At 46.1% G+C, this 17539-nt stretch overlaps 1 protein-coding gene across 2 annotated transcripts in view; it reads right to left on the reverse strand.

Moving 5' to 3' along the window:
• The window catches only part of LOC138287428 (membrane-spanning 4-domains subfamily A member 15-like), a 79869-nt gene that overhangs the window by 47126 nt on the left and 15204 nt on the right, over positions 1–17539 (reverse strand). For both annotated transcript variants that reach the window (XM_069227849.1, XM_069227851.1), the window contains exon 2: positions 15682–15857. In XM_069227849.1, the coding sequence (XP_069083950.1) occupies positions 15682–15843 (162 nt within the window). In that variant the 5' untranslated portion in view covers positions 15844–15857. The remainder of the gene's footprint in view (positions 1–15681; positions 15858–17539) is intronic.

Genomic DNA, 17539 nt, shown 5'->3' on the forward strand with positions numbered 1-17539 from the left:
TGAAAATGTAGACTCAATTTCAATATGTTTTTATTTCAACTGTTCCTTTCTATAGGAGAACTTAGAAGGATCTACACAAATGCAGAATTTTTTCTACTTTTCAGAAATGTATAGCTTTCCAGGATACACCATAGGTTTCATACCCATTTCTATCACTAAATGGAAAGTGGTTCAAAGCACAAAAAAATAGGAAACATTGTCTATGTTCCAGTTAAATGACAAAACTGTGTTGAAAAATGTGGTTTTCTGATTCAAGTCTGCCTGTTCCTGAAAGCTGGAAAGATGGTGATTGTAGCACCGCACACCCTTTTTGTTGATGCCATTAGCAGGGGAAAAACAGATGCTTTCTTCTGCAGCACTGTTTTCCACTTTTTCCCCCCAAAAAACAAAATGTAGTTGTTTTTGAGTACATTTTTCGGTCCCCGCCAGGGGAATCCACAAACCCTGGGTACCCTTAGGATCCCTAGGATGCTAGGATAAAAGGATGCACATTTATGAGTGCCTAAGCCCGAACTACCTTAAATAGACAAAAAACAGGCTTAGCATGGGGGGAGGGCTTTGCAGCAAAAAGGTTAATAACACATTTTCTTGTCTTATGCATACCTAGAACAGGGACAGTGCGTATCCTTACAGGAATGACAAAAAACATAGAAGAGAAACCAAAAAAACGTAGGTGCATCTCGACATGACCTCTATCCGCATTCCCACATACTCCAGCCAGTCAATTCAGTATGTGGTTCCCATCAGTTTAGTAAGGCGTATCTGGCTATGTATGCCCTTTATAGATGCCTATTTCCAAGTCTATGGATTCAGTTCGATCTAGTCCTGGGACAACCATAACCCTTTTGTAGTCTGCCATGCTCCCTAAACCTTTACCTATTTATTGTGACAACCTTTAGCATCATAGACCCCTCTCTCCATGCTCATGAAAAAAAACGTTTCCCCTTTCCCATTCCCTGACTAGGGGGGAGTGGGGATGTGTTATTCCAGGAACGGGTGATATCTTGCTTGGCCAGGGCAGTCCAGAATTAGTAGGGTTAACTGCTAAGTGTTTCCAACAAGAGTAGTGTTACTGAGAAGGATGATGAGTTTAGGATCTAGTGCGATATGCCAACCCAGGACTCTGTGTAGGCAAGAGGTCATCCTATTCCAGAAAGGTGCTAATCTTGGCAAATTCCAAATTGTGTGGAGAAAATCCTTGCCAGGGGCCAGGTAACGGAGGTACTCAGGGGTGGCTATCAAGCCCATGCCGTAATGTTTTTGTCTGGTAACTTATATCCAGTGAAGGTATTTCAGATGCAGAGACAGAGTGCCACGGGGAAGCCCTGGCCTCTGTCCAGTCTTTGTCTGTGAGTGGACCTAAGTCACAAGACCAGGCCGCATAAAGGGCCACAAATATGTCCAGGGTGTGATGTATTGTCAGTATACCTGAGCGACCCCATGATCTCCTAAGGGCTCCATTATTAATGTGGCCGCTAGTGAGTTATACACTGGCAGGTCCTCTAGTTCCTGAATGTAAGGGGTTAGGGCATGGCAGAACTGGAGGCACCAAAAGAATTGACTGTGGTGAAGGTTGAATTTGTCTCTTAAAGTTAAATAGGGTTTGAATATTGGTCCTTCAATTACCTCTCCAAAGGTAGAGATACCAATGAGGTCCCATCCCCGGAAGCCCCTCAGGTCAGCTACTTGAGCTAGGGTCATGCCAACCCAAAGTATGTTCTGCTCGGTCAACCCCCGGTGTCTCCCAATGCACTGCAGAGTGGATCCTCATAGGTGAAGAACCACCCTTGTTGCCGGAGGGAGAACATGTGGCATAGAGTGGCCGTACGAGAAATGGAGGATCGAAGTCTCATGAAGCACCCACTTTTCCACAGCGTATGCAGGTTCATGTTGGGTGTCGACAAGCCATTCACTGATTATGTGAGATTCTCTGTAGTATGTCTCAATGTTGGCTGCCGTGATGCCACCGTCAAATGTAGTCAGAGCTATGCAGAGGAGTTCTTTGTTACACAAGAACCCCCGGAGCATCCCATTGATCCTACAGAACAGGGAATGCTGAACAGGCTAGGGATAATTTTGCAGTTAGTAAAGGAACCTTGGGAGGGACACCTTTTTAGCTTTTTAAATATGCCCAATTGCCCTAGGAGCTCAGTGGTCAGCAAGTCAAGCAGAGGCTGGATATTGTGTATTCAGACCTCAGCCACAATGGGAGTAATGTGCATGTCCAGATACTGGAACCATTGCCTAGCTACCTGGAAACCCACAGCCCAGTCTAGACTCTGAGGGTAGGTGTCAGTGGGCAAAATCGTAGATTTGGATGTATTAAGAAAGAGTCCCAACGTCGCCCCAAAGATCTGCAAGACTTGAAGCATGCGGAGGCCTATAGCCGCAAGGTCTATTAGAAAGATTAATAGGTTGCCTGCATAAAGGGCTATTCTATCTGAGATCCTTCCAACCCACTCAAAACCTCGTATCTGGGCACCTATTCAGGTCCACTCCTAGAGGGCTCCTACTGCTATGGCAAAAAGCAAAGGAGAGAGGAGCATTCCTATCTTGTTCCTCTGGACATCAGGAAAGAGGTGGACACAGCACAGCTAACCCATACAGAGGCGGTCGGATCTGCGTATAATAATTTGACATAGGCCCAAATTCTGGGCCTAAAGTGAAAGCAGTGAAGAAGAGCAAAATGATTTTTCGAAGTCTGCCAAGACGATGACCGCTGGGCGATGCATAGTCTACAAATATTGTGCCTGGTGGTGCGGTGTGACACACACCCTGTCTGTTTGGGGTGTATCAGAGAAGGGATGACAGTCAGCAACCTATCAGCCAAAGTTTGGTAATGATTTTGACTTCAGAGTTGAGAAGGGAAATAGGGCGGCTGAGCAGAATTGGTCTGGGAGGTGGGTTCTGTTTGAGTACAATCATTGTCTCTGTCCCTTGACAGTATAGTGGTAGCCTCTGGGTGTCCACAGACTCAGCCATGCATGCCGGATTTATAGAATTCAGGAGGAAACTCAAGGGTCTTCCCTAAGGTAAGATGGGCCAGCGCCATTGTAATTTCTTCCGTGGATACCTTCCCCTCGAAGGCCTGCCTCTGCTCCTCTGAGAGGGCGCGGAGGAATAGATCTCAAACAAAGCTATCTATCAGGGCTGGGGACATCATTGTCCATCATGCATATTAGGTGGTGTAGTATTGTGCAAAGTAGTTGGCGAGGGCTTGCTTGCCTGTAATCTGTTCGCCTTGAGGGCCTATCATTGCTAGGATTGAGGGTGCTTACGAATACTGTAGCAGATGCGGTGCAGTATCTTCCTGGACTTGTCACCCCAATGATAGAGACAGGCCTGCAATGCCATCCATATGCTCTTGGCGTCATCAAAGAGTGTTTGCTGCAGCAACTGCTGGGTGTGTAAGAGTTCCCTATGAGCCAGTGGGCAGTTCTACATCAATATTCTAGGGTTTGTACTTTAGACTCTAGGTCAGTGATCATTTGAAGCTTCCACCATTTTTTTTATTTTGGAATAGCTAAGGACTCACCCTTCAGGGTTGCCTTAAAGGACTCTCCATACGACCCCCGGGGAGGAGACCAACCCGTTGTTTCATGTTAAATAAAGGCCAACAGATTCACCCACGTGTGTGCAAAGCAGATGATCTTGGAGAGACCAGGAAGATAGTCTCCAGTCTCCAGTACATAGATGCTTTTGTATGTCCAAGTCTGACATGACATCCCTATAGGGGAGTGTTCGTAGGGACTGTATGAGTGAATATGGGCTGCCATGACTCTGCACGACAGCTGAAAGTAGAAAGAGGTAATCAAGGCAAGAAAGGGTCTTGTGCACCCTCCACCCCCCCAACTGAAATGTATATGCACGCTCTACAGGATTTAAGAGACGCCAAGTGTCACCGAGTCCCAAGGCCTTTATGAAGGGTGCAATAGGGGAACGGTGTTTGGTTATTGCATCCCGCCCCGGAATCAGTCTTAGTTCACGCCCATGACACAATTCCAGTCTCTCCCAACCACAAGCATGTGGTCACCTGAAATCTCCATGATTCCATTTGGAAAGAAGAGGAACTGAGGTGGTGGGGCATAAACGCTGACCAGGGCAAGGGGTTGCCCATAAAGAGTGCCACTCACCACTACGTATCTGCCGATCAGTCAGTCTATTGCTTCCAAACTGTGAATGGAATCTGGTGTTTAGTCAGAGTTGCAGTGCCTCTGGAGCCCTGCGTGAACCCAGAGTAAAATACTCAGGTGAACCCATAATGAGCCAGAAAGCGCACCTAGTAAATGGGCCTCCAGGAGGAATAGGCTATTCGCCTGCATCCTTTTGGCAGTACGAAGGACTGCGGTCCTCTTGACTTTATCAAGGAGGCTATTTACATCCCAGGAGATAAATTGTAGGGGTCCATCCAGGGGACTATCTATGTGAGCTGTGTGTGTGTGTGGGGGGGGTGCGGGGTGATGCCAATGGGGGTGGTGGGGAGAAAAAGGAGAGGGGGCCTAGTAGGATTTGCTGCCAGCATCTGTGAAACAATAAAAACAGTACAACACCGCTATTACTTACCCACCCTCACTCCCTCCCTCCCTCCTAACACTTTGAGAACATGAAGCATTTGCCGCAGGAGAGCTGCATTCTGGCATCAACAGAGCATCCGTATGGTTGTGTCTCATCAATATCCAAACCTAAACATGTCAAAGGGAGCGCTGTCTACACTTAAGCTGGTGGGATCCAAATTATTGTGACCAGCAGAATAGTGCAAGCTCCCACTGAGGGGGTGAGCTTCTACGCCTCCTGGGAGTAATGTGTCCACTCTGAAGATCAAGAAAAGAAGTCTCTAACACTAAGGCGAAGGCAACACTGGGCGGCTACCAGAAAGATCATTGTTATGTAGATGACTGTGTGTCCCAGGAGGCTGCCCCACCAGATGACTCTCCTGCAGCTCCAGTTGCCTCAGTCACCTAGAGCGACTCGAGGCAGGTCGTGGCCTGAAATTCAGTATGTTGTGCCATGAGGATCTAGAGTGGTTTCATGTGCGGCCATGGGAGAGTGTCCTCCGGAGAGGGCAATAAGCTGGCCCATCTGTCTAGGAAGTGATGACAATCAACAGGGGAGTATATGGACAAAGGTGAACCTTCTCAGCCACCCACTGGAAAACCTCTACTCATGTCTCAAAGAAAAAGGACCATGACTGGAAGATAACCTTGAGTTTAGCTTGATATAGGAGCATATAACTGCTGTTGAATTTTCCTAATTTCTTCTTGGCCGCTGTAAAGGACAACCGTTGTTGTTGCACCAGACAAGTGTAATCTAGGAAGATTATGACAGTGTGTGATTGAAACTTCAGGAATTCTTGGGCGTGAGCATATCTAAAGATGGTATTTGTCAGCATAACTCAACAAGCGTACGATCATGGGGTGAAGGGGACACCCGGAGGTAGTTTCTGAGCAAGAGCTCTGTGTACCCTCTCAATCACAAAGCAGAATGACCGGGACAATGTTGGGAGGAGCAATCTCACTCATTGGTCCAGGAATTGCTGGGGGAGTCACCTTCACACCCCTCTGGAAATCCAACGGATCTAAGGCTGTTTCGCCGTGCCCTCTCCTCAGCATCCTCCACCTTTGCGACAAGCTCTTTACAGACTTTAGTCAACCGTGCAATGGGTTTTTTCATCTCTGAGACCGAGCCTTTCACCTTGGAGACGGACTTCAGCGTCAGGGATACGATCGACAGCCTGCTGGGGGTCTTGGCACACTAGCATAATGTCCTAACCCGCTGCACCCACCTTCACTTCTGCTGCCTTCCGACAGTCTATGAAATGAGATGTCCAGCGCAGCCCAGAAGCAGCAGCCCCTCCCCAACCCCCAAGGTGCAGGGCTGTCAGTGCCCAAAGAGGCTGAGCCCAGCTTCTACGGCAAAGGCCACAGCCACTCACTGAGGGCCAAACTGCAGAGGCGCTACCACAGTGCCCAGTACGAGTACGATCTACTGCTCCCCGAACACTCTGAGTCAGCCGGGCAGAAGCACACCACCAGGCCGCCACTTCCCCGCTGGGCACTTCAAGCTTTGCTCCAAATCCAGCCTTGCAGAGCGCAGGTGAGCAGAGAGTAACCCCTCGGCTGGGGGCTCTGAGCCATCCTCAGAGGTGCCCAAGGAGTGGCTGGGGTCTGTGGTCCTAGGAGACAGGATGCCTGAAAGTTAAAGTGAGCTGCGCAGAGCTTTGCTAGATCACGTCTGCCATCCTCAGCAATTAGCCATGCCCTCCCCTCCACAAACACTTGCATTTGTCAATACTCAGGCAGCAGCACAACTACTTAGGCAGAAAAAAAATGAAGTGTCCGGGTTTTTGTTCCATTTACTAGAATTGGTTTAGGCCTATGAAAAGCTTTAGGTGTCTCAGCAGCCTCATTTCTTTTTTTTTTTAAATAGTACCAAAATAATAAAACCACATGCATGTATACAGACATATAGGGGCTTTAGGTCAGCCCTCTTTATCAACCGGTTTGTTTAGTCGTTTCACCCTTCACAGCATAAGGGAATGGCCCAGCCAATTTCATCCATTAGCTGTCTTGCAATGTGACTAACTGCATTTTTTCCTGATCACATGTGTACAGCCCCTGAAAACTAGCGCAGTTAAATGCCTCTGCTTTAGAGGCTAAACTCTCTGGGCCACTCCTTTATTCTTATGTCTACAGATCTTTTGTTTGCATAGTGCATACGTTTGCAAAAAAATAATAATAGTAAAAACACACTGCATACTTGCCAAGACCAAGGGCCATATGTACGAAAGCTTTTTCCCATAGACACAGAATGGGAAAAATCCTTTGGTACATCTGGCCCCTAGTATCTTTGCCAACACTTGCTTAAAAGTGATATGTCAAAACAAAAATTAAAAAGTACTCTTTGAAAGAACGTGGTCAACGAAGAGAAAGGAAATAATTTTAGACAGATGTGAACAATATGCAGAAGCACTGTCCAGTCATTCAAAGTGAAAGGACGAATACGTACAGTGAGCTGACCCACTGTCCACTGCTGTGTGGGAGTGGACGAATGCAAAATGGGAATGTTAATTTACTAGACCAAAGGATGAAGCCTGCTGACCAAAAGCCCCTCCATGTGTGTATAGTATGTATGACACGTTTTGAAAAACAATAGTCTACTGAGGCAGCTAAAATGGTTTCACAAGCCAAATCCATAAAGAATACTGAGGCCAATGCATCACTGTCAAACCACCACATAGTTTTATGCAGGAAACACCAGCTGCCACTATTTATGCAGCCACTGTTTATTTTTTGAATCAGCTCCACTGTCAGCTTGACTTCTTTGGTTTTCTCTCAATTCCGCACTACGGCGTGGACTGACACCCTATTGTGCCTCCAACTCTTTGCTAACTAGCACTGATGCCAATTCCTGCTTTCCCCTGTTCCTATGTGGGTGCTTCATTTCTTGCTGACCCACAGTACTCAGGGCTTCACAACAAATGCCCGTTTTTTCCGCTTTTACGCTCACCTCTAGATCCTGCTACCCAGTGTCTGCAGACACTCTTCTCAGCTACATCTCGTCCGATCCTTTCAAACTGGGACTTTGCCATTGTTTTTCCTTATATGGCAAAGCCCTCACTTGTAAAGTTGAAATTACTGGTTCAATTTAAAGTAATCCAATCACAGCTGAAGGGTAACAATGCTGAGAAATGCCAAAACACTGGGCTCTCCTGCTAGTAATTTATTAACACAACTAAACTTGAAGAACTAGAAAACATTCTGAAAGTCATGCCAAAAAAAAGAGCTTTGTCCCTTGCAGTATGCGTGACGTCCAGCTACAAACCACCACCTAGACCCCCAAGCAACTCTGCCTCTGCGAACAAACTTCCATTAATCTTCGGCTCTCTTGAGCCACTGGCTTGATATTTAGCGAAAAACAAAATCTGGAAAAAAACAAAAGCCAAACGCAGACACCATGCAATATATAGAGCAGAATTAAACATTCTGGCCACCACCTAAAAGCATCAGTATAATTCAGTGCCTCTCTGTATTCGGTAGCCAGAGAATCTGCCACCTCAATCACATGCTTGTATTTACCTATGCAGTATTTGAATTGGGCAATAAGTAGCAGAGCACTGTTCAGGGTCAGAGGCAAGCATACATTTAACAAGTAATAGGAGCTGGTTATTGTCACCATCTTGGGATGTAGTGTTATATAGGGAGGTGGGCTTTTAAATCTTTCCAAAACTGGAGCAGCATTGGCACTGTGCTCATGTACATGGGGATGATGAGCCAGATCCTGGGTGCATAGACGGAAAAGGCGTGCTGCCTTCTTTTTTTCACCTTTATTACTCACCAGTCTGATGGTGGCCTGGCTGGTGATGTGCCAGGAGCCACCAGAACAAGCGAGCTTGTCTGCAAGAGAAGCAGTTACTCTTGTGATGATGACTTTGTAAATGATGCAGCTGGTTTTGAAGATGGTATGGGCCGGGAAGGAGAGCCAATGGAGCTCCATCAGGATGGGGGTGGTGTGACCATAGTTCCTTTAGCAGAGGATGTCTGGAGCAGAGAAGGCTATCAGGCAGAGTTGTGTATTATTGGCATATTTGCAAATCCTGATGCTGCTGTTGCTGAGTAGAGCCCCAACGGGCTCCATGTAGAGGTTGAAGATAGTAGTAAACCCTGGGCACTTCACAGGTGATAATATTTTGGACAAGGAGTTGTTCAAGTGAACAAACTAGTCTTGACTGGTAAGGCAGGAGAGGAACCAGTGAAGGACACTGTCACTGAATCTAATTTGAGACTCCAGGGTGTGAGTGAGGGTAGGATAGTCAACTGTGTCAAAGGGCCGCTAATGCGTCCAGAAATATCAGGATACAGGGGTCATCTTCATCTGTGGGCAGGAGGCACCAGCTATGATATGCAAGTTTGCAACATGCTCTGAAGGCAGATTAGTAGTCATGAGTGAGACTGTTAACAATGATGTGACCTTGGAGCGGAGTGTAGACTGCTTCTTCAATGATCTTGCCTTTTAATGGTAGGTTAGTGGTGGGCCAGTAGTTGGTGAGGACATCAAGGTCTAAAGTAGGTTTCTCTAGGAGTGGGAGGATCTGGCCTGTTGTGACACCTTCTGGGAAAATGCGTTCAGTGAGGGAGGCATTGACAGTGGCAAGCAGAGTTGACAGCTTCCCCAGAGAGAGCTCTGATTAAGGACGACAGTAACAAATCATCTTCACAGGGAATAGCTTTGAGGGAGTTGACTAGGTCAGAGAGATATGCAAGAGACCGAGCTTTGAAGGATGTATATTGTAGGATTCTATGAACAGAGGTGGGCATTAGAGGAGAAGCATGCTTTGTTTTGTAGGTGTGGTGTTGGAACTTTATTTTTTCATTTGAGAAAAGGTTGATGGCTTTGCGCTTGTTTGTAGAGTGTGGGAAAGGTGGGTCAGACGTGCACAAGTTGATTCAGTGCTTAATTGTTTTGGAAAATGTTCTGCTTCTGTTGGTTTCATTGACGGCTTTGGTACATTACTTTGCTGTGGCCCAGGTGGACACTTGTCAATGTGTTGTGCAGAGGGATTTCAGTATCATGAGGTCATTGGTATTTTTATTTTCTCTTTTTTCCTTTCCGGTCTGTGGATGGTGCGTTTATCATTATTGAGGTCCCTAAAGTAACAGCATGCCGAAGTTTTCAATTGCATTTTTTTGTTGGAGCGTAGATGTTTACATAGTTTTCCCCCCCAAAAAATTGCTGAAATCATTTAGATGACATGTGTTGGCATGGGACGTGGTGTTGGCAGGATGAGAAATTACTTCTTGCATTAGGATGCCAATGTAGAAGTCTTTGAAGTTTCTGAAGGTTTGGTATTCTCTCTTGGGTTGACCTCAGTTTGTTGGTAGGACATTCAGAAGATCATTCCAATTCAGGACTATGGGTGATTTGCTTTAGACTGCTGGGGTTACTGAAAAGGCGAGTTTGAGGATATTGCCTTTGGAGTGCATGTGGGTGCGTGACGTGCTGCACTACGTTGAGTGTGTCAAAAAGGTTGAAGAAAGTGTCTTGTCTTTTTTCAGCTTAATTGCCTGGAAAGTTAAAGTCACCGAAGAGGCTGATGTTGATGCGTTTGATGGATGAGGTGGCAGGGAGAGACGAGAACTCAATGAAGTGAAGTGAAGTTCAGAAGGCCTGTAGATGAAACGAAAGGTGGCAGGCCAAGTTGCAGCGAGTGGAAGTGGAAGTGGCATGTGAGTAGCACTATGGAAATACATGTCACTTGCGTACATAGGCTTTAGGGCCAGGAGAAATTATGGAGAATAGCAAAGCCTCTTCCCTTCTTATGTGCATGGGCGGCATGATGGATGCTGATGCTTGTAAGAATAAGGGTGCCTAGGATGTGTGAGGATGTGGGGTTAAGCATGTTTCTGTTGTATATGGTGCATGGAGTGCAGAAGAGCAAGCGTTAATGGGCACAACTTGGAATGAGTGGTCTATAATTTGAGGGTGTGTGGTAGGCAGTTGGATATGTACATGGTTGGTTCTATGTGTTGGGAAGATGTAATGTGATTGTGTCATCATAGTCTGGGTGTGTTTCTGGTGATTGGCAGCATGGTGTTCTGGGTGAGGAACACGATTATGTCTTACTTTGTAAGTTTCATTGGAATAGGGAACCTGCCCCCAGGCTCTTCTTTGCCCTTAAAAGCCCCCAATAGACAATGCCCATGTATGTTCTTTGCTGGGGTACCAGTGGTGGATTGAGTGAAATAAGGAGAAGGTGATAGAGTAATTTCCTCTGCAGATAGGAGAGAGAAATGTAGTGATGTCAGGTCTTGTGCATATAATTAATGAGAAATGAAAACGTCTTGCCTGCCTTTTTATATTAGAGTTGGATTTTGCAGGAAAGGAGTGATGTCACTTCCGGTGCAGATGGATGATGTGTAATGAAGTGCTCTTCCTGGTTTCTTCTTTTACAGATGATTCTGGCATAAAGATAGTAATCTTACATGCTACATCCTACTCTTGTATAACCAGTCATCCAGAGCCTCCTTATGGGAAGGAGCAGCATGTCCTTGTTCTAGTCACTTGCATTAGCCAGAACAAAGCAATGATCATCAGGTCACAAGTTCGAATCCTACAAAGGTTGACTTAACCATCCATCCTCCTGAAGGTCGATGAACTGAGTAGTATGAATGGGTAACAGTTACATCTGTTACTTACATAGCTAAAAAACAGCAAAAAGGTGGTATGAGGCCCTATATCAAAAACCAAATTATTATTACTGTGCCTCTACACTCTGCCCTCTTGTTAGGGTCAAGCCTGCGTAGCATGCGCTTGTGCATGCATATCGCTTGCAAGACGCTTTAGTAGTTAGAAAAGGGCTCGGAGCCCCGTCCATGTCACGTCAGTGTCTTTCACTGGTTCGTGGGTTTGCCTTTTAAAATCTGCTTGCTTTCATTAGTGGAAGGCATGCATACGTCATATCTTTTCCAGTGGTTAGCCCTCCTCGAGCGCAGCGACCAAGTACTGAAAACATAAGAGGCTCGCTGTTTTCCGGCCAGTTTCTGGACTACTTATTTTTCTTTTTTCGCAGTGCTATCTCGCTTGTTTAGCAGCGCGATCGCGCTATTTTTTTTCCCATTTTATGAGGCAAGAAAAGTCTGGTTGGGAGTTTACAACTGCTAATAGCTCTAACTCGGAGAAATGCGAGACCCGTTGCATTGCAAATGCTTGTTGATTCTTTTGAATTGTCAGAGGGGAGGCTACAATACTACTGGAGTAGGGTGCCACATGCCAAGGAAGACCCCCAACACAACCCGAGCTTAATTGGGAATGTTCTCAGCATCAGCTGAATCTTTAAATCAACCATTTATACCCACGCATTAATGATTGGTGCAAATACATGCAAGAATCCCTTCAGATGTGTAATGAAATTGATTATTACCTGCGTGCAACACTGTACACATGCAGGTATTTTGTATATGGCTTTATCCCACAGTATTGTTTGATATGAGCAGTTACCACCAATTAAAACATGGTAGTCAATTCCTGTGCAAACACAGGAGCAAGTAGATTTCACACTCAATCTTTAGTCAGCACTAATGCTAAAACAGCCCAAACTGTATTTATAGAGTTTAGCCCCTAGCACACAGCCCTGAACTGAAGCCAACTGAATCATCCAGTCAATAAATCACAAAAACTTCATGCAGAACTTCAGGAAATCCTAGAAATGGAAAACAGGAAGCCTCTTGTTGACAAATGCGACCCTGCAATCTCAATGAAGCCCCACAATAATATCAGGCTTTAACTGGCCCCTGGGCCAGTTGCTGCCAAAAAACGATTTCCAGGGTGCCATCCCCTGCTCCTCTTAGAAAAGCATGGCTGGTGTGGGATCTATACAGAGGCATGCATGCATGCCTAGTGAGGAAGGCGAAAATCCTGTTGCACATCGCTTGGAGCCCAGACATTCTAACGCCTGACAACATTTTTTGAAAGACCTCTTTCGATCAATCAATCAGTTAGTATTTATAAAGCGCGGCAAATCACCTGTGAGGGTCTCAAGGCGCTGGAGTTGCTAGTAAAGGGGCAGGGAGGGGTGAGTGTGATGCACTGCTGCTTTTGTTACTGGAGATCTATATTGCTGCAAAACTGACCTCCCCCCCCCCCGACTCCTGGGGAAATGCCCAATGCCTGTTACACCCAGTCCAGCACTGCTGTTTACCTGTCCAGTCCGGCGCTGCCATTTACCTGTTTCTGCAAAAATAATTTGCTTTCCAAGATGATTCCAAGGTTGCAGGCGTGGTCTGTTGGGGCGGGTGAAGGGCCAAGTTCAGCAGGCCACCAAGTGTCATTCCATGGCGAGGTGTTGTTCCCAAAGATGAGGACTTCCGTCTTGTCTGTGCTGAGCTTGAGACAGCTGTCCTTCTTCCAGTCGGCGACATTCACCATATATCTGTTGAAGTTGATTCTGATGGTGGAGGGGTCTTCTGGCAGGAAGAGGATGAGCTGGGTGTCCCTGGCCTACGAGATAGTGTTGAGTCCATGCAATATGACAGTGTTCACCGGGGGGGGGGGGGGTCATGTACATGTTGAAGAGGGTGGGGCTGAGGGACGTTCCTTGTGGGACACCGCAGATGATCTCTTTAGTTTATGAAGTGAATGGAAGAAGTCTGCCAGAGTGTCACACAGTTCTTGGGAGGGGGTGATGATGTTCCTGCAGGGTTGAAGAACTCCTTCCAGCGATGAAGAGTTACTTGCTGTGGTTTGTGCTGGCTTCTATGTGGTCTGCTAGAGCGTTCCTCTTTGTTTCTCTCAGGATGTGGTGGTACTGGCTGAGTGCCATTTTTAAAGTGGTATGGTCTTCTGTCTTTTCACTAGTACGCTACTTCCTTTCTAGTAGCCAGCAGTTGCGTTTGGAGGATTTCAGCTCTGCGGTGAACCAGCTTCCTCTCTTGGCCTGTACTTTGGGTTTGGCTGGCTTGGTGAGGGCGACTGAGTCTGCGCATTCAGTGATCCACTGTGAGAAATTCTTTGCAGCCTGTTCTGGGTCAAATAATGTGTTTTGGATGTGGGAGTTGAGAGCGTTGTTCCACTGATCTTCTGAAACTTGTTTCCAATTTCTGCATGTGGAGCTGGGGGGCGTGGTGCCAGTGTTGACAGACCTGAGATGGTGAAGTGGACGCTGTAGTGGTCAGTCCAGGTGAGCTGTGAGATGTGGTTGTACTTAACGTAAAAATGGGGATAAGAGTGTGTCCTGCGATGTGGGTGGTGTGGGTGACAAGTTGCTTTACAGGAGGTCGGCTGGGTTGGTGTTGTCAGGGTCATCAAAGTTGAAGTTGAGTCTCCTAGGAAGATGTAGTGCTCGGGGTCCATGACGATGAGGTCAGGGATGGCATTGCAGAAGCTGAGGTGTGGTCCTGGTTGTCTGTATACAAGGGTGCTTCTGATGGTGCTTTTTCCGTCTGTGTGAAGTTGGAAATTGAGATGCTTCATTATCCACCTCTGTTTGTTGATTTGGTCCCAATGTGTTATCTTGTAGCCTTTGGATACGGTGATGGCGATGTCTGGCGTGGAGGCCAAGTTCAGCCAGATCTCTATGAGGAAGATGACATCCGGGGTGGGATTGTGTCCCAGATCTATGTGGCGTGTTTGGCAAGCGATCGTGCGTGGAGTGGAATGCACTGTAATTGTGCCATGGCGGTCTCGGTTAGCATGGTGGGTGCAGTTATGTTTGTGGTGTTTCTAGCGTTGTTGGCTGCTTCAGTGTTGCAGGTGAAGTGGCAGTGCTGGCAGGAGAATAGTTCTGTGGAGCCGCACCAGCAGATGTTGTTGTCGATGAGACTGGGGCCGAGGGCTCGAAGGTCTGCAGAGCTGTAGACTCTACTGACTACCAGAAGAACAAATGGTTCCAGCTTAAAGACTTCATACTATACTAACAAATAATGACCCAACATACCCAGGGCCCACATTCCACTCTATCAAAACCCCGGCTAAGATCAACTCAAAACATTAGATGCCTCTGAATGAAAGAGGGCATTCTCAATTGAAAACTATGTCCCAACAGAACTGAAACCATAAAAACACTTCCTACTCTTCAGAAAAGCTTTAAAAACTGGCTTATCTGAGGAAACTTCTAGGATCAATTAGGATCGAGCACTCAAGTTTTCATTGGTCCTGGATCCTCTACTTCTGAACCAATACTGTCACCTCACCAAGGTACCACTTTACACAACCACACAAGTAAACATGTCATCAGATCCTCATGTTGTTTCATCCTTGCAACAAAAGAAGTTAAAGTACTGATTAGGGGGTGGGAGAAGTGGAATTTTTCTACATGTGTGCTCATACTTTTGTGGGATTAACACATTTAACTGTCCATAAAATTGCATATATCGTTAACTAACTCTCAAAAGTCATACGAGACACCAGCCCAATGCATTTTCCAAACACTTTCTAAAGTCATGCAGTGAACGTTCTTGCAAGACATTTTCTACTAGAACCAGTTACCCAGGAGCAAAAATTAAGCACAAAGTGTAACTGTAAAAAAACCACCACATACATAAAACAAAAAATGGTACCGTAAAATCTCACCTCCCACCCAACTTAAGACCGCAAGAACTTTGACTTTTTTAAAGGCTTCAAGGAACAGGAAAGAACCACTGATATTTTCTGCAATGACAGTAGCCAAGCTACCCTGATCTCCACTCAGTAGGACCTCTATCCACCCAGAATTATACCAAACCCAGCTGGAATATCATGTCATGGGAAGGTTGACATGACCTTGTATGGGAGCTCTAGAGTGGAAATGAGGTAGATGTACAACACTTTCATGCTAATGTGTGATGACTGTAGGTATTCCAACACAAGGTCCAGGACCCACGACCTGTGATTTTGGGGACAACTGATTTCCTTCCAGAGTTCATTCGAGACGTGTTGTTTGTATCTTTTGTTACTAAGGGCATTTTTTGCTGCACGTTTCTGTAGATGAGCCACACCAATACTGTTGCCATCAGAAGTGCATGTGCCTCTTTTCAAACTTACAACACATTCCACATGCACCTATCGGTAAGCAGTAGGCATCAAAGCTGGACATTTTGCAGTTTTTTTCTAGTGCATTTTTCCTCAATGACTCAACAGATTTCAATAGACAAACACATATATATTCTCATATGTCCAGTAAGAGTATCCAGTGCCAGTGGTCTGACTTACCCCTATTGCCTTGGGTTGCACCTTCTTAAAAACCTGTGAAATATTGGAATCATGACTCTTTTCAGGAGAGATCTTCCTCAGCTGTGCAACACGTGGATCATGTGGTGAGTATACCTCTGTGACTACCTTGACGTTGCTTGATTCAGCCACTGTGGACGACATTGTTTACTCTCCGGCTATAAAAAACAAAAAAACAAAAAAAGACATTTGCAGAGGAGCAACTGTGGTAGACTAAGCAGTACGAAAATCAATGTTGACATGCCATTCAGACAATGCTAGGCAACAGCAGGACTAGGGAGAAAGACAACCAAGGTAGGGTACACCGCAGTGCAGCCTAGACCACCAGCATATGCAGGTTTGTGTTAGGAGTTGTCCACCCTTTGGTTCCTCTGGAATTAATATTGATGCCCATTGTCTGAGGAATTATGAAGTAGGAACAGAGAGCATGGTTCCAAGGGCCGTTTAGTTCTCAAATGTGGATTTTCCCATTCTCTCTTGGCACCAAAACAGGAGCCAAGTGTGGGCCAGAAGTTCAACCCCGAGGTCTTATCAACGGTTGAGGGGCACGATATCTCGCTTCCACTACCCCTCGCATTTTGATGATTTAACATCTAGTATGGCAGCCACACTACCACAACCCTGCCTAATAGGACTGAGATCCCTTCTTTATTGTGTACAAATATTGCCACGCCAGAATTCATGTGTGCAATGCTTTGGAACGGGTACCTAAGGTTGTGGGGTATTCACGGATGGTAAGCTTCAAATGATGGCACGCCGGAAACAGCATTTCAAGAAACTACGCTGTCTACGGTCCAGACACTAACTCCAAGATGTATTGCATTGATGCATGCGATGAAGACTGCAGGGCTCAAAACATTTCAGAGCTTCCATACCTGAGCGCACGACCCAACAGTGAGTTACCCATTTGTGGATCATTTTAAATATGGTTGCCTGGCATATAGAGAAATACTTTTTATAGCCAACAATATCTGGCATAGAAACTTAAACTGCCAGTTTTAACTTCCCTTCCACCCTCGTGAAAAGAAGATAAGACTCTTTATTCGTTTTTTTTTTTAATGATGTCGCACCCATTCTATACTGCTCTTGGGGAGCCTCGCGCGTGTTATAGAGATTCACCAATATAAACAAAAAAATAAAGTGCCTTCTAGCTTGGCGGATTGAGTTTCCTGTCCCTTCAGCTCACACAAAGCATAACATAACACAACATAGCACAACATAACAATATAACACAACACTGCATAACAACATAGAGCAGAGCAAACAGCATGACACAGCACAACATGGCATAACACAATATAGCATATAACATAACACTACATAGCATAGCAGAACAACATAACACAACACCCTCATCACCAGCAGACTGGACTACAGCAACGCACTCTACGCCGGAATCAACAAAAAAACTCACCCGCAAATTGCAAAACATCCAGAACGCCGCCGCCAGACTGATCCTCGACCTACCCTTACACTGCCACATCTCGCAACACCTTTGTACACTGCACTGGCTCCCCATAGAGAAAAAAAATGCATTCAAGATCCTCACCTATGCACACAAAGCCCTCCATAACACCGGACCAACCAACCTGAACCAGCGACTCAACTTCCACGTACCCCACAGGGCCCTACGCTCAGCCCAGCTCTTACTCGCAGAAGTACCCCGCATCAGGAAAACTACAACAGGAGGATGCTCCTTCTCCTACTGCACAGCCACTGCATGGAACGCCCTACCCGTCCACATCAGACAAACCACCTCCCTCCCCAGCTTCACAAAGGAACTGAAGACATGGCATTTTTAATCCACCTCACCGGTACACGCTACACTCTACACTCCCCC

The sequence above is a fragment of the Pleurodeles waltl genome, chromosome 4_1 (assembly GCF_031143425.1).
Source record: "Pleurodeles waltl isolate 20211129_DDA chromosome 4_1, aPleWal1.hap1.20221129, whole genome shotgun sequence".
In the NCBI taxonomy this organism is placed as follows: Eukaryota; Metazoa; Chordata; class Amphibia; order Caudata; family Salamandridae; genus Pleurodeles; species Pleurodeles waltl.